We start from the raw sequence: 23,897 nt of genomic DNA, 5'->3' as shown, positions 1-23,897 counted from the left end.
CATCAGCTGTTGGGAGACAATTCTCCATGGGTGGCTCCCATTTCTGCACTTTCCAAGCAAAGGCATTAACATATATTTTGTGCCAGATTAGCTGTTCAGGAATGTTTGTATGTCAAACCGCCTTGGAGTTTGGTAGAAATAGTGTCTCTTTCCAGGGCAGAAGGCAGGTTTGTTTTCTCACTAGGGTAATAAAGATATTTTTCTTTCCAGGGTAAAGTTTGAGCACGTTTGCTGGCATCCCTTTTGAAAAAATGGAGGTTTCCAAAGTTTGCGATTCTTCCGTTGTGCCACAAACCCCCTCTATGTTCATAGAAGGGGAAAGTTGATATTCCATGCTGAGAGAATCAAGGTATGAAACAGCATAGTATGAATGCAAAAGTATAAATGATGCAGTAATGCTGACAAGTTAGAGATGAGATGAGGGAAGAGATGACAGAACCTTGGAGGACTTCATAGGCCAGGTATAAACTTACTTCATAATAATCATTTAGCTAACAATTTTACAATTACAGCTCTTGAAAAGTTATGCCAGTTTTTCAACAAATCTTTCTTTTTCAGTAGAGAAATCTTTTCCCCCAAGATCCACTAAATAAATACCCATAAGACATGATATAGTAATATTACAGTTTCAGGGAGACATGGTCACCCATGTACTTGACTAGACAGATTCTAGCCAGAGAATATCTTATAGGATGCATTTGAATTAAACATCACATTTGGATGAACCCAAACATTTCTTAAGTTGAAAAGAAGGTATCAGTCTATTATATATATATATGTATGTGCTAATTTCATCATGGGTTTATGTATTATTACATGTGGTCTCAAGTCAGGCCTTTATTTTGCCCTAAAGGTATGCTATCAGTTACAAAGTAAAGTTTGAGCGCAAGGTTAGCAGAAGCCCAAAAAGGCTGCTGAAGGATTGGTTTAGAAAGCGGGACAGAAGGAAGATTGCACCTTCCAAAGAATGATTCAATTGCACCCCACCTCCATCTTTCCCTACCCACTCCTAAGTCTTTCCTTTCTCCACTGGCAGGTATAATAAACCTTTATTTTATGTAGAAATTGGACCAATTTATTTTCGCATTGTTGTTGTTGATTTATATAAACTCATTTTCAGTATTGAATTGCTATCTTTTTTCTGTGAAAACTAGTTCATCTTAAGTTGTGACAAAATCCATTATAATTTTTATAAAAATTAATAAAACTTTTTACCTTTAGTTTTTCATTTAGCAGTAAGTTTTTCAGAAATGAATTAAAGTCATTAATGGGGAATGGATGTACTTCGAACTTCATGGTAGGCTTTGAGGAGACCATGAAGGTCTTTTTTTTTTTTTTCTCTTCTTTTTTTTTTTGAGATGGAGTCTCACACTGTCGCCCAGGCTGGAGTGCAGTGGCGGCGCAATCTCGGCTCACTGCAAACTCCGCCTCCTGGGTTCACGCCATTCTCCTGCCTCAGCCTCCCCGGTAGCTGGGACTACAGGCGCCCGCCACCACGCCCGGCAAATTTTTTGTATTTTTAGTAGAGACGAGGTTTCACCGCGTTTAGCCAGGATGGTCTCGATCTCCTGACCTGGTGATCCGCCCACCTCGGCCTCCCAAAGTGCTGGGATTACAGGCGTGAGCCACTGTGCCCGGCCCATGAAGGTCTTAAACAGAAGGGCTTGAGCAAGTTATAAGCCAGTGCTCCTAAGTCAAAATGCCTGGGGTTAAAATGTGTCTCTGCCACATATTAGGTATGTTACCTAGAGCAAGTTTCTTCTTGTGCCTTGTCTTTCTTGTCTGGATTTCTTGTCTGTGAAATAAAGGTAATAATAGTTCTAATATCATACTGCTGTAAAAATGGAAAGATTTAGAAAAATACCAAGTACATAGTAAGTACTCCATTAAATGTTATCTGCTAACATTATTATTTTTGTCTGTAATTCACTCTGACAGCACAGTGGGGAACACATTTGAGGGTACCAAGACCATCAAGAAAGAAATCCATGGGAGGCACAATCAAGGCAAGAAAAAAAATGGGTAGGGAATAAGAGGCAAGCATATGGTGAAAAATAATGTGTTTTATTTTGGACATGTTGCGATTAAGGTGCATGAGTAAAATTCTTTTTCTTCTATCTCAGCAGTTTGCTCAGGTCAATTTTATCACTGCCTTCTAGGACAAAAAAGATTAAGTCCAATTAGGATTATGGTTTGAAATAGAAACTGAGAAATAATATAGGTTCAAGAATTTTCAATATCTATTCAGTGTTAATCTATTCAGGGAAATGGCTCTAGAAGCCACATGCTTGTTATTGTTAACTGTGACAAAATCAATGCACTGGTTTTGACTCAGATAATTCATTTCCTTGGAAACTCAGAGGTTGTGAAACAAACATAAATTAAGCTTGTGTTTACCCTGCCTTTCCCAAGGCTAATTATTCAACATAGCTGAGACTTAAGAGTTTCTAACAGAAAGGGCTAAAAACCAATCCAGGTAAAGAACAAGAGGCCAGCACAGGTGTAAATTGCTTTCATGTGTATTTAGCCTTTTACCACGTATATCTCCCCACCACTCCTGTTCCACTCACCATTCTCAGTACTGCCCTCTCCCCGCGCTCCCTTCCCTGTCCCTGACATCTCTTTCAATAGCTGTGCAGGATGGCAAGGACTATTCATAATTCATGTTTATGCCCCTTGTTCCCAGAATAGCATGGCATATATTAGGTGTTTAATATGTGCTTAGTTAAAAAGGAATCATTGATTGCATAAATCCACTTCCTGATGATAAGCTCCTTAATCACCTCATAATTGAAAAAGTAGTTCCGTGGATAAGATCAGAGCCACATAACAGGCAGTTTCTATTATGTAAGTCTGTACAGTTGTAAATACCATACATTAAATCTGAATCCATGTGTGAAAGAGGTTACCGCAGACACATAAAATTAATTTCAGTCTCACGCTTTAAACTTTTATTATTTTTCAAATAAATCAGTAAACAACATCATAAAAAGTTCTATCTTATTTACTGCTCTAGCCCGAATGTGAATAAGACAGTGGTCGGTAAATATTTAAGTCACTGACCAATAAATAGATTCCTTTGGTTTTCTACCCAGAGGCAGGTATTTTTCTTTTTTTATTTTCTTGGATTGTATACACAAACTTTATCTAAATGGTAGAAAAAATGTTTTTCTTCTTTTTTAGGTTCTCCCAGTAACCTAAAAATAAAAGCATAGTACACCGGTAATAACAGCAGTGCTGAGAGAAGTACTCTTTCAATACCATACCACCTATTATTTTTAAAGGAGATTAAAAACTCATTAAGAAAGATCCAGTTGTATTTCCATTCTGTTATAATGTGAAAAGTAAATAATTTTGTCTATAAGAAGTAACAATTCTAACTCAAATAACTGTTATGACATAAGAATCAACTGAGCCTCTTCAGATAACTATACCACAGCATAACGCCTCTATCCATCTGGCAATCAGGAGCCTCCACAAACCAACATTTCTGCAGTTCACCGATACAGTGGTAATGAATGCTGACAAAGACACTGAAGCACTGCAAGATGCTAAACTGTTATCTAAATCACCAAAAATGCTCGTCATCTTGTAATTTTACTAAATCCTAATTTAATTTAAAAAAATGTTAAGTGCAGGGTAGGGTCTCTCAAACTCAGAACTACTGACATTTTGGACCAGATAATTATTTGCTGTGAGGACCATTAGTGCATAGTAGGATGCTTAGCAGCATTCCTGGACTTCACCCATGAAATGCTTCTAGCATCTCTTCCTTTCATCCCCATGACAGTCAAAAACGTCTCCAGGCATTACCAAATGTCCCCTATACGGCAAAATACTATCTGTGGTGAGAACCACTGCTGTACAGGTTATAATGTGTGGCAATTCTTGAAGATCCAGAATTCTAAAATATACCATTTCTCAACCATTCTGGATAAATAATTTTTCATGTTATGTTTTAATAGCACGCTATTACCCAGCGTATTAGATTAACCCATTAATCCCATTTCCCAGTTATAACAATGAGAAACATAAATCCAAAGTACTTGCTCTATTCAGGAACTTAACTTTCTTACCTTTTAGCAGCTATTTTTAACAGTAAATTATAAGACAAGGGAGAGTTCCTCGGGTAAATTGCTTTCATCTTCCCAAGTGACTGGCGGCCTGAGGGACTGTACAATCATAGTTGCAGCCTAACACATAATGTCCCCCTTAGCATTTTCCTTTACTCTCTGTAAACAAAGTAATTCGCATCTTTTCGGCTGCTATCAGGAAGCCTTTAGAGTTTCTCCTGCTGTTGCAGAAACTCATATGAAGGAACAAATTTTGCAGAGAAGGAAAAACTTTATATTTTTGTTCAAAATTAAAGTAATGAAAATGAAATACATAACTCAAGGGGGTAAGGAATTAATGGATATATTATATTAATATAAATTAATATTGCAAATAAAGAAAGACCAGTTGGGACATTTTTGCTGGCTAACCCGCTCCCCAGGGTGTATGGGGGTAGGGAAATGAATGAAAATTAGAGTTCCTTATTATTTCAACTTAGTGACTATTCACATGTGTTCCTCTTTTTGTTTCACTGGACATTTCCTGAGTACCTACTATGTGGCAGGCACTATGCTAGGGACATTCACAGCGGTTGACAGTATTTCCACACATAGATCTATATTACATACTCCACATAATGGTCTTCTCTAAGTGATACTTGAAATTCACTGACTCACATTTGATCTGTTTTAAGTGTTCTGATTTTCAAACACAATATCTTTATTTGAGAGGGACATGCCTATTTTTGGACAAGGGTCAAGAAAGGGAGAAGAGAGGAGAGAAAATGGCATGTTGAATAACATTTTATTAAACTGTGAAAATCTCTTTCTGAACAAGAAAGTGAAAATCATGTCAGTGGCTGGAAACTGAAAACTTGACAAGTGATAAGCATCAACAAATTGCTTAACAAAATGTTAGCTACTGATTACAATGTTGATGCAGAACAGAAAAAGCCAGCTGACATAAAACAACATGTTAAAACTGAAAACCACACTAATGAAAAGGGACAATGCTCTATAGCTCACTGGCTTTTGTTGGGGGTGGGGAATGACACATATGAAGCAATGCAAAAACATAGATGGCAGTTCACTGGAGGAGCTAGAAACTGAGGGCACAAAAGCAAAATGTCAGAGCCCATCCTCTGCTAAGTAATTATAAAATAAATAGATCACCTACAACCCCTTAAATTGTAGGGACTCTGGGTGGCATCCACACACAGAGAAAGAAAAAAGAAGTAACATTTGCAATTTCTCTATGCACTTAACCTTACCCAACAGCAAATAGTTAGCTCCTCCCTATTAAGGGCTGGGTGCGGGGGCAGTGGGTTGCTACGTATAATCAATTATTTTGTTAAAACATTAAAAAAGTCCTAGAATTAAAGGGCTCCAGGCATGTTACCTGAGTAGCGTTCCACTAATTATCTTTGAAAAATGTTTTTAACTGTGCTCCTGGAACACTCCAGATGGGCTTCCCAGGCCATTTCCAAGACCACTTTTGAAGAGTGGCCCTGTGTGTGCTGCACCAAATACGTTATAACAAGCAATAGAAACACCATTTTAAAAAAATTAATTTAAGGAAACAGACAAAGTGTTCACTTGAGTGTAAATTTTGTAGCAGTAGAGAAAATCTGTTTCCACTACCTAAAATGACCATTTTTAAATGTTCTTTTTTAATCTCTACTTTAAAGGAGTCAGATATGTTTGTATAACTTCAGTCTGAGTTATTATACCACTGTTCAACCTATTAAATAAGCCAAACCACTATTCCCCATTTTTTATTTGCTGTATTCCATTTCTATCCTTTCATTGTTTCTATGATGACTGCTTCACCAGAAATTTAGTATTTCTGTCATTCCTATTCACAGCTTCATGGCCAGGTCACTTTTTGTATTTGAAAACCCTTATGTTCAAAGCATGCATTTAGTACACAGCACAAAAATAGGAAATGGTATGTTAAAACAATGAACAAATGAGAGATGCCTACACAAAACTGAATGAAGTCCAAAAAAAAAAAAAAAGAATTTAAAATCTACATTGATAAGATAAAATTTTCAACATGAAATAAAATTTGTATCACATTTCTCCCCAAATTAGCTTCCTTTTTAAAATAAACAATTCGAGCTCACATTCACAAAAAGTTACCTTAATCTGGATTTTTCCCTCAGAAAGCATTTAACATGAAAATATGAAACTCCAATCACTTCTATATTGAGAAAGGCCCACACTTAGCAGAAAAAAAAAAAAATGAGTTTCCAGGAGACACTGAGGGCATCTCCCCAGTATCTATTTCCTCTCTCATGTGGCTTACAGTAACCAGGCAGTACAGGTATTGACCCTATCCCCAAATCCAAGAATGGACTCTGATGTGTCTAAACCAGTTTTTTCAACCCTACTAAATGCAATAGTCCAATTATATAATAAATATTTTGTAATGGCCCCTCTCTATACTAAAGTAAAATTTTTTAATAAATACAATTATCTCCACACATATTTTTTTAAATCAATACATTGCTCAAAATAAAACGAAGTAGAAATAAACAAAAGTAATTTGTTTTAAAATGTATTTTAATATGTAAATCATCAGGCACGATATTGTAGTCAGATGCATACACCTTTATATGGAATTACCGTGAAGTGAGACACCTAAAAAACAGGTGATAACGCATGTTGCACAGATAATTCAAATACCAGATCACCATCCCATCTGTGATATGATTTTTCAAATGAGCAAACAAATCTCAGAAAAGTTCTGAACAAAGTATAATATTATTACAATACATCCATAGCTACATTTCTGGAAAATACAGTGTATGTTAAAATAGTGTCCCCAAAAATAAATTTTGCAGAAGTCTAGATTCAGATTATATAAAATTATATACAATTTTTCACCAATATTGTGTTGTCAATACAACATTGTCAATACAATATCGTCCAGAAGCACATTCCAAGGGAATGCAGTATGTGGAATAATTATTTGTGGTACAGGCCCATCCTGTACATCGCAAGACCTCTATAGCATCCTTGACCCTAATCCACTATATGTCAATTTTGACACACAAGCACCCCCAGGATTGTCACAAGCCAATATTTCCCACAAAATTCTATGTGCATCTTCCATAATTTTCCATGCACACACATTCCCAAATGTTGGTATAACTCCCCGTTGACACACTCCCAAAGACTGGTATAACTTTCCACATTGGATATTCTAAACAACTGGGAATATCCTTGTCACTATGGTTGTTTCAGTAATAAATATGGAACCCAGGACTAAGCATGTCAGTGTGAGTATTTTCCTGGCTCCAGGAAGGTCAACTCAGTGAGCACAAAGCTCAGGACTTATAATGAAAATTCTGGAACCCTCTTTCCTTTTGGATAATGTAGACACAAAGCCCAAAACTGGGCAAAACTAAATCAAAGAAGAGGAAAGAACTAAAAGAAGGGTAGAAAAAAAATAGAGAGGGAGATTTCCTCAATCATCCCAGAAACCTTATCTCCATTATGTGAGCACAGTTCTGTTTAATACGTAAGCCATGTTGAGCTTTGTTTTTCCATTGCTTACAAATGGAAGTTCTCTTATCTTCCCCTTGCCCTCCAAGGATACGTGATTCAGGGAAAAGAGCAAGCAAGATAGAGCCCCATGAAGACAAGGACCTTGAATACCTGGTTTAATTGTGTGTCCTTGGACTGTAGCATGGTATGTGGGTGCCAGTAAATATTAGTTAGTTGAATGAATGAACAAACAAACATAGGCTTGGACAAATAATCATGGAGCATATAGGCTTGGGCTAGCTTCATGGCTTCACCATTTACTACCTGGGATAACCCTATGCAAATAGCTTATCAGTTTTCTTACCTATAAAACTGGAGGCAGAGTTCTACCTGCTCACCTCTCCAACTTCATCTCACGATACTCTACTCCTAGATTATTACACTCCAGCAACACTAACCGCTTTGCAAGAGCCTCAAACACCTCACTCTCTTTTCTGAGGCATGGCCTCTGCAAAGAATATTTCATCTGCTTAGGACACTCTTTCTCTTCCCCTTCTTATGCTTGGATTTTTCTGGTCCTTCAAGATTCAATTTAAAGTGTTGCTTCCTCCACCAAGTCATCCCTGACAATCCTACAGCCTTTCCCAGATTGCTATCACAATACCGTTGATACAAACTGAATATTTGTGGAGCCCTAATACCCAATATGATGGTATTAGACATGGGGCCTTTGGGAGGTAATTAGGGTTAAATGAGGTCCTAAGCGTGGAGCACATGATGAGATTAGTGCCCTTATAAAAAGAGGAGGAGATCAGAGCATTTGCACATCCTCTCTTCCTCTCTCTTTCCCTCTCTCTCTCCACCCCATGTGAGGACACAGCATGAAGACAGCCATCTAAAAAGCAAGAAGATGGCCATCAGCAGATACTGAATCCACCAGCACTTTGAACTTGGACCTTCCAGCCTCCAGAGCTGCAAGAAAGAAAGGTTGTTTAAGCCACTCAGTCTACAGTAGTTTGTTAGCCCAAGCTGAGAAAGACAACTGATAGATATCAATAGCACTTGTCACAATCTACACTTTGTGGCTATGATTTGTTTCCTTGTTCATCTAGTGTCTCTTTCACTAGAAAGGAAAATCCATGAAGGCAGGGAGCACGTCCATCTAGTTAATCCATCACCAACACCTAGCATGTAATTGTCAATACCTAATATCGAATGAATGGTTCCTACTACTTCTCCAGTTAACTTCGTACTCCTCAATCTCTATATTCTCTAGCTATATAGGCCTTATTTTAATTCCTCAAGCTGCTATTGCACATTCCATTCCCCCTGCCTGAAGCTTTCTTTCATCCCAGCACTGTGACATTACCTACTTTCTTCCTGATCTCATCTCCTTTACCTGTCTAATTTCTACTCTTCTACCAGATATTAGTTTAACATTGGTCTTTTCCAGAAGGCTTTCTCTGACCCCAAATACTAAGTCAAAACCCCCTACTATTCACTGCAATAATTCCATGTCATAATACTAATCACAAGTACTATAATAATTACTAAATTACCTCTTTTCCATGGTAAACTGTAAGCTTTATGGAGTCAAGGACTGTGTCTTAGTCACAGCTGAAACACATGGTAGGTGCTCAATAAAAAAATAAATAAATAAACAAAATGACATTTTATATAGAAAACAAAAACCTATTCCCTTCCCTCTTTTGATAAGACTGGTACCTAAATCTGAGGTTGTCAACAACAGCCTATTGCAAGAGAGAGACTTTTGGACTATTCCCAAAGTCCAAAGTCTATTCAAGAAAAGCCACATTCTTAACAAAATCTGACTCCTCTAACTTGATATCAAGCAAAATGTCAGTTCTCAAGGACTAGATACTTCAATAAATTGCTCAGAACTCCAGTGACAGGCATCACAAGATTGCCATCAGATTTATGATTTGAAAACTCAACTACTCAAGTAAAAATCTCTTCATCACAAGGTTATAGAGCCAGCAGAGTGTTACTATTACAAGGTTGAAAAGATTTAGAAAATTCACTATGGAAATAAAATGAAGGGTTATTGGAAAATAAAATTAAACATTAGAAAAAAACAGGTAATAAAAAATAGATTTTACATATGGTAAAACAACAAAATTAAACAAGGAGATAGGCTTTCTTTTTAGAAAGCAAACTCAGAGACTGATTTACCATCTCTGAATTATTCCACTTATGAATATCATCAGCCCAATTAAGTTAGTAACAAAGCTTGCATTGTGCAATAAAGTAAAAAATCACATTATGCAAAATATTATCAGGAAAGCTTACATTTTGGCTGGTCAGTAGACAGTTAAAGAGTGAGGATTTTCTTATTCTGTCATGTGAACTGATAAACAACATAAATCTCAGGAGAAATCATACATGTATAGAAGAAATGCATGGCTTCTTCACCCTGATTGACTTTTCCCTGCTCTCCATGTGTCTCGGGAGAAGAATGCTCTTTTTCATGCCAGACACATCATGATGAATGCTAATGAGACAATATTTGACTCATCACTGCTTAGATGGTTATTTTGCATGCAATCTTTCAACTTCTTCATCAATTCATTGGCTTGAACACACAGCAGTATTTGGGGTGCGATTCCTAGTTAGCAGGTGAACATTTTTGTTTTTAAATTACAGGGATTTTATTAGGAGAAAAGGTATATTTACTTTCATCAGTTTAGATTAAGTTGATCCAAGAATCAATTAAAAGATGCAATAATCTTCAAAGTTATTTTCTTTAATACAGTGACCCACAATTGTTGTGAATTGTTTCATGTCTATGGAGATACAGATGAGCTAAATAGATACAAATCTAGAATCATACAACATGTGGCAGTTTTTGTCTTCTTTGTGATTCTTCTGTCAACCATAATAATTTCAGAGGAAAATAGATCTGCTTTTTCCCTCTATGAAACTATCTCATTCCAATATTCAAAAAATACAAATAACAGATGACAAAACTTTTCAGAATATAATTTCCCCTAAGGTTTTGGGAAATCACTGTACAGAAAAAATAAGCTATCCTTGTAATTCACAACGGCAGTTAAGCATAAGGTATAAAGACATCCTAAGCTTTTTCTGTAGACAGTATATACACAGAGAAGTTTATAATTAGCAGTGGTTGAGGGAAACAAAGACATAAGATATTGACAACTGAGAAATATGAGAAGCCAGGATAACATCTTCTAACCACAAAGTGTTGTGTGGTGAAATATTTGTTAAGAGAATTAGGAAGAGTAGGCAACAATTTCTCTCGCATGCAGAGTGGTATTTAGAGTACAGCCATTGGCTAAGTAAAGCTTTATAGAACAGTAATTGGTAATGTTTTGGGGGACATGCACCCCTTGAAAAATGTCATAATCTACCATTTCTTATTCCCAGAAAATATATGCATATGCACAAAATTTTTCGTAAAATTTGAAGAGATTCCCTGAGGCTCTCAAGTCTGTCCTTAGAACTTTCCTCCATCCTCCACCCCCATCCCCAGCAGAAGTCTCTACTTTGGAGAGAACCCTCACCTTAAACATGGGACTGAAGCTTACAGGGAGAAAAAAGTACTATACTGGTAGGAATTTGTCTTCAATACAATCGCAGCTATTTAGCAGAAAAGCTCCTGTTTCTTGCCCCTGCTACCTCAAGGACAGATATGTAGAGAAATGTTTCAGATTCTTCCTAAAGAGTCGAGGGAACATATTTACAGTTCATGGGCAAATATTCTTTGCCCAGATTCTTCCTAAAGAGTCAAGGGAACATATTTACAGTTCATGGGCAAATAAACTTACATTGTAAATGATCATATATAAGCTAGTGAATAATTGAAGGAAAGTAATATTTATGAAGTACTTAGGTATGCTAAGCCCTCTATGAGCTGCTTTAATATATATTACCACATTAAATCTTCACAAGAACCCTGGGAGCTAGTTATTATTATTCCTACTCAAGAATAAATAGAAACAATGGTTCTAAGAGGTTAACTAACCTGTGCAAGGTCACACTGCTGGTTGAGGATGGAATTTAGGTTCTAACTCGGAATTATCTCATTCCAAAGCTCATCTTCTTTCCTTTATCTTCTATTTCTTCATGGCTAAGTTTATGGCATGGTCATCCACTGTGCTTGGAAAACACGTTAGAGCTTAGGGCCTTTCTCATGGAGTACATAACTAATCCACTCAAAAGAATCCCAGCCCCTCCCCTCCACTCCAACCACCCTGATACAAAGCAGTATCATCTCCCTGTGGATTATTGTAATGGCCTCCTCACTAGTCCTTCAGCTTCCTCTCTGGCCCTCATGCAGCCCACAGTCAACATAGCAGCCAAAGTGATTCTTTAAGAACAAAAGTTAGATCACAGCATCTCTCCTCTATTCAAACCCTGCAATGGCTCTCAAACATGCTCAGAATAAAAACTGCATGCCTTATGAAAGCCTACAAAGTCTAATTTCATCAGGTCTCAGACCTGCCTCTCTGACCTCACCTTGGATCTTCAAAATCCCTCCTGTCTAGCCTCACTAGCCTGCTTGATGCACTCTTCAATTTTGTACTGCTTATTCCCTCTGTCTGGAATGCTCTTCCCCCATATCTCTATCACAAACTCCCTCAAATCTTATGTCTTTGCCTCAAATGCCGCCTCCTTTATGAAGGCTTCCCCAGTCATGCTATTTAAAATTGCACATTGGCCAGGTGTGGTGGCACCCACCTGTAGTCCAAGGCTATTTGAAAGGATGAGGCAAGAGGATGGTTTGAGCCCAGGAGTTCAAAGTTACAGTGAACTATGATCGTACCATTGCACTCCAGCCTAAGCAACACAGTGGGACCCTGTCTCTAAAGAATAAAATAAAATAAAATTGTGCACCAACTAATACCCCAATGTTCCTTATTCTCCTACTCTTCTTTATTTTTTCCATGGCATGTATTATCATTTGATATACCTTTAATAGCGCTCATATGTTTATGTTGTCCTTCCTGCCTCCTGCAGAATATAAGTTTCGTAAGGGCAGGAATTGTTGCCTGATAGTTTACTGCTGTAGTTTTAGTTCCTGAAACAATGCCAGGCACACGGTATGTACACAATTAATGTTTGATGAATGAATAAGTAAATAAATGGTCACTGGCACTCCAAGTTTTAATTGACAGACCAATAGAACACATTTAACTGTGCAGTCTTCTAGAGTCTACTTGTATGATAACTGCTGTAATAGGAGGGCTGCCTCTCAACACTCCACTGCACACCAATTAAATGCAGCCTGTGAGTGTGTGCGCAGTCCCCAGCAAAGTTTGGCCTCCCCTGGTACAACCAAAGGGCTCCTGCATGTCATCTTTTCAGTTCAGTGCACCACTTAAGACATCTAAATCAATGGAAACAGAAACGTTCATTTTAATTTAAAATAGCCTTTGCAGAAGAGGTGTGAGCTTTACATTTTAAGCAAGTTTGCCAACTTTATCCTTAGTTAAATAATGAGTGCCACAAGAATTAATACATTTCATGCCACCCAGAGATCAGAAAGCGGGTGAAAAAAACAGTTTCCTTCCTTTTCCATAGAGTAATTAGATATATAAGTGAGGACATCTGTGGTTTTAAGAAATTGCTAGATGTGGTTAAATGCTTGGGGGCTGGGGAGAGGATGAGAAGAAGAATCATCCCAAAGCTGTTTACCTTTACCAACCTAGGAAAAGACCTTGTCAATCTCTGTTAAAAGGTGTGTTAGGGGGAAATAAAACAAAGACAAATAAGCAAATGTGTTTTAATACTCCTGAAAAAACTAATAGTCAGCAAGATAGTCAGTATTATAATTACTTGTGCTGTCACAAACAGGGCATCCAGCAGTGCAAAATGAGTACACCTTACTGAATTACTGAATGTTATAAAATGCTTAAGTATTTTGTAGTATTCCTTTTCCCCATTTACAGATTGTCATTGACAAAGTGAAATAAAATGAAACATTACACCCTAGAGTGTCAACTCAGGTTGTTCTTCATGGAAAAGCAAAATACAAAATTTTATAATAGAATGTGAGAATTATGCCTACCATGTTATAGTTTATACATTAATCTAACATAAAATCAAACATAGCAATTCAAAGAATTAATTAATACCTCTTCTCCTGGTTTTGGATGGAAGAAGGGATACTTTAGCCAATATCTGCACCAGAGAAACATTTTCTCCATTTAGGAGGCTGTGTGAGCAGTAGCATGCATCTCAGTAACAAGCATTACTTGAACCATAGCATGTGATAAAAAGAAAAAAAGACTAAGGCCAACACTTTGGGGAGAGGCTTTCTTATTATTCAAAAGGCATAACACATTAGAGCTGCAAGGGATCTAGACCAATTTCCTCACTATACAGACAAGAAAACGGGGTTTGCACTTGAGAAGTGACTCACCCAAGGTCACACAGTGACTTGGCCAGGACAAAAATCATGTCTCCTAACTCCCAATCCAATTATCTTTTCACTACCATGTGAGTACTCAATAAACATTGGTTTCTCTTTCTTTTAAGCAGCAGGAGGAAAGACAGAGAGAAAGGGCGTTGCCATTTATTATTGTTTTTTGTATTTTTAATACAAGGACTTTAGAAAGATAACACCAAAGCGGCAATGTGTATTTTATTTCCCCGGAGCATGATGTGCTCTTGGGTAAATGTGTTTTATGAAGAGATTTGTCCTGGGAAGTTGGCAGATTTTACTGTAAATATTTTAACAGTTTCCTATTATTTAGTTGTGGGATTAAATTTTTATCCCAGCTGCCCCAGACCAATGTCTGCAAGTTATAAGTGGTTTTGTGAGGGAGTGCTGGCAAGAAGAATTATGGCTTTCTTCTTTAAAGAATGTTTTGGTAAACATTCAAAGAAGAACTTCTCCTGTCTGCAAGAAATCAGCTCTCAGCTTCTTCAGCTTCCCACCAGCTTCAGAGAACTGCTCTGCTGCAGGTCAAGGCCCTCTGGTGCTATCCATATCTGGTGACCAAGCAAGACAGGAGGAGTAGAAAGGCTTAGACAGCTTGACCAATGCAGAGCAGCTCTGATGAACAGTACTCACTTCAGAGCTCCCTGACAGTGATCAAGGCTTTTTCAGACCCACATCACAATTCAAATTCTCCCTCCACCCAATATGCTTCTCCTCTTAACCTTCACAAAGGTTAATCCCTAATAAATATCTCATAGGCAGAACTCTGCCTCACTGTCTGTTTCCACTCAATCCAACCTGCAACAAATGTCTGCTTGGTTTCTCAGGCAGACACTCTAGCCACAAGTTTTCAGCCAGACTAGGGTGGTGCCCAGTTCATGCTAGAACCAGCTTCCCCAGGGCTGCCAGGACCATCAGAAGTAGGTTTTATGTCCTATAGGAACAGGGAAATATAAGAGACTAGCTGATCAAAGACTATAGGCCTTACTTGCATCAGATTAAAAAGTTACCACATGGGGTCAAATGAAAATAGCCTTGACTGCAGAGAAAACAGATGAGCCCCTGGTAGACACCAGGGAAGGACCCACTGTTCATGTTTTATCTTGATCAGCTTCTCAGGATCAGGTGCTGTGCTGAGTGCTTTACATATGTTGTCCCTTTAAATCCTCATAACCACCTTCTGTTCTAAGGTAGATTTCTTTATCCTCATTTTACAGTTTTAAAAATAGTCTCAGAGAAGTTAAGTAAATTGTCCAAGGTCACCAGTCAGATCATAGATGCCTGAAATACCTTGAACAATGAACAAAGTTCTTCATTTTACACAGAGAAGGTGGACTTAAAGCCCCTAAGCATCTCTGAGGAGGAAAGTTCAGAGAGAACAATGACTGGGTTTCTGGAGCCTATGTGTTCTCTCTGTGTAGACTGATCATGTAATTGACCTATAGCACTGCGAGAATGGGGCTTACTGCAGTGAACAGCTTTGCTTTTCTCTGAAGTGGTTCCAGTTGTTTCTGCCTGCCTCGAAGTTGCCAGCTCCTAGCACCGTTCGTCAGGCTCTCCAAAGAGGTGCATGCAGCTTCAACCTGCAGAAGTTTTACCTGCCATCTTCTATGTCTCTGTTCCCTTCTTTGAGGATAAACCTCAGACTTGCTATTCATGCCATTCAAACAAAGAATTTTGCCTGACATTTTGACTGCTATTTCAGTGTTTAAATTTTACTATACATTGCAGTTCAATGGTTTTGTCTTTTTTAGTGAGTAATCTTTTGATTTGGCTTTATATTATTATATTATTACTTCTGCTTTTTAAAACTTTCCTAAACTGTAAACAATAAGAGATATGCAAGCCAAACAATTATGATGAGAGCCACGCCCCAAACAGGGGGAGCCGAATTGACTATTTTATATAGTTAGTTCTGCACAGGGCTTTTCTTTATCCCTAAGGAAGACTCCTAGGCAAGCCCCAATAAACACTAAATTCAGACAACTAAGAAAAATTGACAGAGCTATGCTCATCACTGATCTTGATCATTTGGGAAAACCACAAATGAAATCTTCCTATGGAAATGCATTGAAACTGTCCCTAACACTAGGTTATCATTGTTTCTGTAAGTATTAACAACCATGTATTGAGTGCCCACTAATGCCAGGCGTCACATGGTCTCCTCACCATCCAACAGGGAAGCACCTTTATGTTCATATGTGCTAGCTACCAGTAGGATTATGTTCCCCTTCTTAAAAATGAAGAAACTGGGGCTCAGAAAGGTTAAGTAACTTGCCACTTTATAAGCTTGTGATCTTAGAGAAGCTATTTAACCTATCTGAGCCAGTTTTGTCATGTATACAATGAGAAAAATATTAACTACCTGAACCTGGGGTAGTGCCCACACCCCTAATGCTCTGCCTGGCCCACAGTAGGCCTTCAGTGAACATTTGTTGAATAAATGAAAGTGATAAGAATTGAATAGGATGAGAATTATAAATACTGTAAAAAAAAAAAACTGACTAAGACAGTGTGTGGCAAATGGTGGCTATGTTATTGTCATTTCATAGTGGTAAGTAGTTACAAATGCCTATGTCCCTTTCACTCCATGACATCATGTTTCAGATCATGGCACTGTAATGTTTTCAGAGAAAAAACTGGAGCCTAACTAAAAACATACCACAGCAACAATTCATAGTGTCTTCCACGCATGACTACCCGATATTGGCCAATATTGCAGAGCAGCTACACCACAGTTAGAGGAGAGAGTAGGAGAAAAGTTCTACCCAAGTCAGATCTTTCTATTAAACACCTCTGCTTTATCTCAAGCAAAGTTTCCCATGGTATTTGCTGGAAGAGGGTATAAAAGTCTTTAATTAAATTATGAGAATCCTCTTTAAATCTTGGTGGCTTCTTGAAAAACTCCAACTAAAAAGATCCACCTTTTGTCAAAGCAGTGTGTCACAGATAACTTTTTAATGTTTAATATTTACTGGATTGTAACTATTTGCCAGGCAATGTTTTAACCACCTGGTGCAGATTAACATCTTTAATCCTTATGAGAACGCTATTATATAAGTACTACTATTGTTTTCATTTTCCAGAGGAAAAAAGTGAAGCACAGAGAGGTCAAGGAATGCACTCAAAGCTATACTGTGAATAAGGGCTTACCCAAAGTTCAAATCCAGGGTTCTATGGATATCACTATGCTATACAACCCCTCCATACCTGCCTTTCCAAACTTCTTTGTTTTTAAAGAAACCTAAGCACTGGCTAAGTTTAAAATTTTGCCTAGCAAGGTTTTTCAACACAGAGATGGCTGCAACATGTAGGGTTACCTCCCAGCCTCCTCTTGCACCAGCCATGGCCAGATAAGAATACTTCCAAGACTAACAGCCTTCTTTATCTTCCTAAAAATGCTAACCCCCTTCAGCGGAAGAATCCTCCATGGATGAGTAGTCAATTGGAGAAAGTCTCCTAATTGCATTTGCAAATTGACTTGGGAAAGAACCAGGTATCATTAAGGCCATGCCTGATCTACAAAGTAATCAGTATACAGAGCTTAGGCCTTAAAACTAATTATAAAAGGGAATTTTTTCGCCTGCTGAAATTCTCAAAGAATCTGACCAGCCTAAGGACTATCTAACTAAGAAGTTTGTTTCATCTATAAAACCTGTCCAGGGTAACATCCCTAGGGACACCACACAGCCTGACTCCAGCATGTGCCATTCATGTGATCTATGTGAAGGTAGCTGTCTAGACCAATACAGCCCACAACCTGAGCAGCTTTCAGCAGTAGCCCTGACACTTCTAATGGCAGCCTCTGCCCACCCCCCCATAACCTTATTAACCAAATCTCCTCTTGATGTCATCTTTCCTATAGACCCTCAGCCAAATTATCCTTTAGAGTCTTAAAACTCGGCAGGGCATGGTGGCTCATGTCTGTAATTCCAGCACTTTGGGAGGCCAAGGCAGGTGGCTGGCTTGAGCTCAGGAGTTTAAGACCAGCCTGGACAAAGTGGCAAAACCCTATCTCTACAAAAAATACAAAAAAAAATTAGCCCAGCATGGTGGCACATGCCTGTGGTCCAAGCTACTCGGGAGGCTGAGGTGGGAGGATCACTTGAGCCAAGGAGGTTGAGGCTGCAGTGAGCTGAGATCATGCCACTGCACTCCAGCCTGGGTGACAGGACGAGACCCTATCTTTAAAAAAAAAAAAAAAAGTCCTAAAACTCTCATATGATGACCATAGAGTTGATAGTTTTCCTTCTCTGCAGGAAACAAATGGAACTGGCAAACTGTGACTACTGTCTCTCATTCTTAAGTAAGATCTGTGTGTCCTTCTCTAGAAGATACATTTCAATACAGTACAGAGAATGAGATGTTAGTCAACCTCCTGTAAAAAGCAACTCTGTCCAAAATTATGCTAGCCTGGTGTTGAATATCACTATTGAAAAGCAGAAAGTGGCCTGCCTCTGGAACCACCACTATAGAGGCATGCAGTCATGACTGGGTATTGTTCCTGCCAGTTACTTCTGTCTCAGGAGAGCTCAAAAAAGAGGTAAGGTCACCTAAGTCCCATGAAGGAATGATTCTATCCCTCCCTCAACCAAAAAAAGAAAGATCCAAATCTAGTTGTATATTTGTGGAAAAAAATTTTTTCAAGAACCAGCACAGAGCTGACACCATTGTGGTAGTACACAAATTGTGGATACAGAGGCAGCCGCAGAGCAACTCTACTGATTTACCTCTTGGGGAATTGTTACATTTCTTTTTTTTTCTTACTAAAAACATTAAGATACAAACATTCAGATTATCCAAAAGAAGGCACCCTTAATATTTGGCATACATTTAAAGCAATGTCCCAGGCCCTTAAGTAGAACCCAACCTATGTCCTATGCCATAGGATGTCCTATCCCAAGGCTGGCAGTTTTTTTTATTAAACCACTGCCTTCCCAGGATGGACTGGTTGAGAAAGCCTTATATTCCATTTCATAAGAAATCGGTCCGGTAGTTATGCCTCAACCAAATGAACTTGCCTTGATGTCCAGTCTAGCAATATGGATCAATGGTCAACTACTTGTAAGCAGTTAATGTCAAAGCTTGTACTTGGTGAGGTATATGTATAAAATGGATTTTACTTTTCTCCAAAGGCTTCTAAGTGGATGTTCCCTTCAACAATAATCAAAGGTGACGATCATTTAACACCTTAGGTGTTAAGAAGTTAAGAAGTTAACACCTTAAATGTCTTAAATTTAAGAAGTTAACACCTTAAATGTCTTAAGAAGTTAAGACACCATAACTTCTTATTCAGCTTTTGTTTATAATAGTTTGTCCAATCTAATGTTCCAGTCTCCTATCAAATTCAAAGCTTGTCTTTCCCCCATCACTGCTTAGTTTGTGCTGCACGGCAGGGGTCCCCATCCACCAGGCCACAGACTGGTACTTGTCCCTAGACTGTTAGGAAAGAGGCCACACAACAGGAAGTGAGTGGTAGTCCAGAAAGCAGTACCGCCTGAGCTCCGCCTCCTGTCAGTTGGCGTTGGCCTCAGATTCTCGTAGGAGCCACAACCCTACTGTGAACTGCACAGGCAAGGGATCCAGGATGCGTGTTCCTTATGAAAATCTAACTAATGCCTGATGATCTAAGGTGAAACAGTTTTATCCCGAAACCATCCTCCGCACTCCCGTCCGTGGAAAAACCGTCTTCCACGAAACCAGAGCCTATTGCCGAAAATGTTGAGGATCGCTGATATAAGGGACCTAAAGAAGTGGAAGAAAATATATTCATGAACTCATCCTCCTCCTTCACCTTGGAATGAAGAGCAGTAGCCTCCTTCTGGGACATTCTCCTCCCTGTTCTGAGTCTCTGCCTATTCAAGAGAAAGAGAGAAGGGTCTTTTATTAATATTTGAATGGCACTACTATCTACCACTAGCTGGCTACGGATGCCCAGTCTGGAGAAAATATCCAACTCCTCACTGTCATGGTGAGGCATGCACATGAATTCTCTAGCTGATTCAGCAAGGCATCCTCGCTTGACATAATGGAATTTAGTTGTGACTTAACCTTTGCTAGTGTGCTATCAACTCCTATCCCAAGTGTTATACCCCACGGCCTTTTGCTGTTGGCGATAGCCCCTTGGGTAGGATACCGGGAAGGCAGCTTAAGCACAACTATTCTTTGGTATCTACATAACCAATGAAAAATTCATGCTTCCTTCCTTGCCATGCCAAATGATGGGAATGTTGGTTACTATGCCTCCTCTTCACCCTACTCTTTCACTCCAGTTCTCCATTTCCCCACTGGCATAAGCACAGTCCTTTGCCAAATCGAACATCTATCCTGGAGTAACAGTTTCCCCTTCATGAAGGAGCCCTGAAGTTTATGAGAAGAGGTTTCTTGGAGGCCCTCTCATCTCACCTCAAGAAGGGGAAGCACCATAATTCTCCCATCCATATGCCGTACCACTGCCCTCCTAAGGTTGCTTTGCCTTCAAAGCTTTCTCCCCTTTGCTGCTTTTTTTTTTTTTTGACAGGATCTGGCTCTGTTGCCCAGGCTGGAGTGCAGTGGCACAATCTTGGCTCCCTGCAGCCTCGACCTGAGGCTCAAGTGATCCTCCTACCTCAGCCTCCCAAGTAGCTGGGACTACAGGCATGCCACCACAACCAGCTAATGTTTTGTATTTTTTTGTAGAGACAGTGTTTCATCATGTTGCCTAGGCTGCCAATTCTCCTTTAATCGGCTAGAAATAGGAAGTGGTCTTGGAAAATAACTGGAGGTAGGAAGTTTTCTGGCTCTTAACCCTGAATGAAGTGTATGGCTTCCTATAACGATGGCTCTCTTAAGAATGGGAGGTACTTAACCTCTCTGTCCCTAATTTTGATATCTAGTCCCTGTATCCCAGGCAATATGAAAAGTGCCATGCAACATCCTGTTACAAATAGAAACACAATCCAGGGCTTTTAGAGGCAAAGAGCCGCCTTTTCCATGACCCTGAGAGTTCTCTGGAATACATCTGATAAAAATTAAAAATCTCAAGATACGTAAAATATAGACTCTAACCTGATAATCTTCTTTTGGGAGCTTTAAAACTGTTTATATACAGACTAAGATCCTAGAGAGTTACTCCCTCTTGGTAAAGTTTGGGTCCTTTATTAAAATATGATCACTAAACTAATACTGGTATAAAAATAGACACAGAGACCAGTGGAACAGAATAGAGACCCCTGAAATAAAGCTGCATACCTACAACCAACTAATCTTTGACAAAGTCAGCAAAAATGAACCATGAGGAAAGGATACTCTATTCAATAAAGAATGGTAGGAAAACTGGTTAACCAGGCACAGAAGACTGAAACTAGATCTATATCTCTCACTATATACAAAAATTAACTCAAGATGGATTAAAGGTTAAATGTAAGTCCTCAAACTATAAAAGTTCCAGAAGAAAACCAAATACATCTATATATGTATATATGTATGTGTATATATATGTGTGTGTGTATATATATATGTATGTATATATGTATGCGTGTGTGTGTGTGTGTATATATATATATATATATATATATGACTAAGTCCTCAAAAGTAAATGCAACAAAAACAAAAATTGACACTTGGTACCTAATTTAACCAAAGAGCTTCTGCACAACAGAAGAAACTATCGGCTGGGCGAGGTGGCTCATGCCTGTAATCCCAGCACTTTGGGAGGCTGAGGCAGGCGGATCACAAGGTCAGGAAATTGAGACCATCCTGGCTAACAACGGTGAACCCTTGTCTCTACTAAAAAATACAAAAAATTAGCCGGGCATGGTGGCAGGGTCCTGTAGTCCCAGCTACTTGGTAGGCTGAGGCAGGAGAATGGCGTGAACCCAGGAGGCGGAGCTTGCAGTGAGACGAGATCACACCACTGCACTCCAGCCTGGGCGACAAAGCAAGACTCTGTCTCAAAAAAAAAAGAAAAGAAAAGAAACTATCCCCTCTGCCCGGCTGCCACCCCATCTAGGAAGTGAGGAGCATCTCTGCCTGGCCGCCCCATCTGGGAAGTGAGGAGCACCTCTGCCTGGCCGCCCCGTCTGGGATGTGGGGAGCGCCTCTGCCCGGCTGCCCCGTCTGGGAGGTCTACCACAGAGGCCAGAAGCAATGTGGGGGCTGGACGTGGTGGCTCACTCCTGTAGTCCCAGTACTCTGGGAGGCCGAGGCGGGTTGATCACTTGAGGCTAGGAGTTCGAGACCAGCCTGGCCAAAATGGCGAAACATATGAAAAATACAACTGACAAACCAACCAACCAACCAAGCGACAACAAAACAGGTCTACCCTGGAGTCATACTCTAATTTTTTCTATTTTCCTCCCTTTCTGATCCTTTATCCCACTTTCTTTTTCTTCCTCTTCCTTCTCCTTCTTCTTTGTCAAATAGAGGATTGAGTTACTATCATTGATCCATACAAAGTCCCTCTCTCATTTATTTTCTTTAATTCCCACCCCCCATTTCTATTCCCCGTCTTCCCATGTGCAACCTTCCTAATATGTTTGATATGCATCTTTTTGTTTGTATGTACTTTTAGAAAATGTTTATTGTTTTTGTGTGCAAAAAAAATTTAAAAAATTAAAAAAAAAAGAAACTATCAACAGGATAAACAGACAACCTTCAGAATGTGAAAAAATATTTGCAAATTATTCATCTGACAAGGGACTAATATCCAGAATTAATAAGGAACTTAAAAACATCAACAAGAAAAAAATAACCTCAATAAGAAGTGCACAAAGGACATGAGCAGAAACTTCTCAAAAGAAGGCATACAAGTGATCAACGAACATATGAAAAAAAATGTTCAACATCACTGAACATCAGAGAAATGCAAATCAAGACCACAATAAGATACCATCTAACACCAGTCAGAACGGCTATTGCTAAAAAGTCAAAAAAAAAAAAAAAAAACAAGATGTTGGCGAGCTTGCAGAGAAAAATGTATGCTTATACGCTGTTGGTGGGAATGCAAATTATTAAAGCTCCTGTGGAACCCAGTTTGAGATTTCTCAAAAAACTAAAAATAAAATTACCATTCAATCCAGCAATCCCAAAGGAAAATAAATCATTCTACCAAAAATACACTTGCACTTATAAATTCATAACAGCACTATTCACAATGGCAAAGACATAGAATTAAACCAGGTGCCCATCACTGGTGGGTTGGATAAAGAAAATGTGGCATATATACAACATGGAATACTATGCAGCCATAAAAAGGGTAAAATCCAGTTTTTTGCAGCAACATGAATATAGCTGGAGACCACTATCCTAAGCAAATTGATACAGAAACAGAAAACCAAATACCACATGTTCTCACTGTCATTGAAAGCTAAACATTCAGTACACATAGACACAAAGTTGGGAACAATAAACACTGGAGATTCCAAAAGAGGGGAGGGAGGAAGGAGGGCAAGAGTTGAAAAACTACCTATCAGGTACTATGTTCATTACTTGGGCAACAGGAACATTAGAAGCCCAAACCCCAGCATCACTCAATATACCCATATTACATACCTGCACATATACCCTCTGGATCTAAAATTATATAAATCAATAAGTAAAATATGACCACTAAGAAATGTAGAGACAAACGGCTTTGTCTCACTAATCTTGAGTAACCTTAAAGAGATTTTTCTGAATAACTGGTATACTCAATTGGAATTCAGTCCTTCTAATGCCAATATGACCCTGTCTCCAATTAAAAAATAATACATATGTCTTAATGTATATGCAGGTCTCCCCTTGCTGAGGGGTTCGTGGATTTTTGAGACATTCCAATCTAATTGCCTTTCAAGTTTTTCTTTGATCCCATTACCTAGCATTATAATCTTAGGTTCACCTGGAATTCTTTTCTAGGCCTTGGGTAACCAGTACACCTCAGCTGGAACGGACCACACCCTCAGCCTGAT

General features: G+C 38.8%; 2 protein-coding genes across 11 annotated transcripts in view; both read right to left on the bottom strand.

The window, feature by feature from the left end:
- TAFA2 (TAFA chemokine like family member 2) overlaps nt 1-23,897 on the bottom strand; it is a 575,512-nt gene that overhangs the window by 428,425 nt on the left and 123,190 nt on the right. The gene's annotated exons all lie outside the window — the stretch shown is intronic.
- Nucleotides 2,046-23,897, bottom strand: part of LOC134732871 (tigger transposable element-derived protein 1-like) — a 73,534-nt gene continuing 51,682 nt past the window's right edge. For both annotated transcript variants that reach the window (XR_010116397.1, XM_063620063.1), the window contains exon 2: nt 2,046-2,155. Coding sequence is in view for 1 of the 2 variants with exons in the window: in XM_063620063.1 (XP_063476133.1) it covers nt 2,146-2,155 (10 nt within the window). In the remaining variant the exon portion in view is untranslated. The remainder of the gene's footprint in view (nt 2,156-23,897) is intronic.

The sequence above is a fragment of the Symphalangus syndactylus genome, chromosome 17 (assembly GCF_028878055.3).
Source record: "Symphalangus syndactylus isolate Jambi chromosome 17, NHGRI_mSymSyn1-v2.1_pri, whole genome shotgun sequence".
Lineage (NCBI taxonomy): Eukaryota > Metazoa > Chordata > Mammalia > Primates > Hylobatidae > Symphalangus > Symphalangus syndactylus.
Note: the sequence above shows the minus strand (reverse complement) of the source record. Positions and strands in the feature narration are given on the sequence as shown.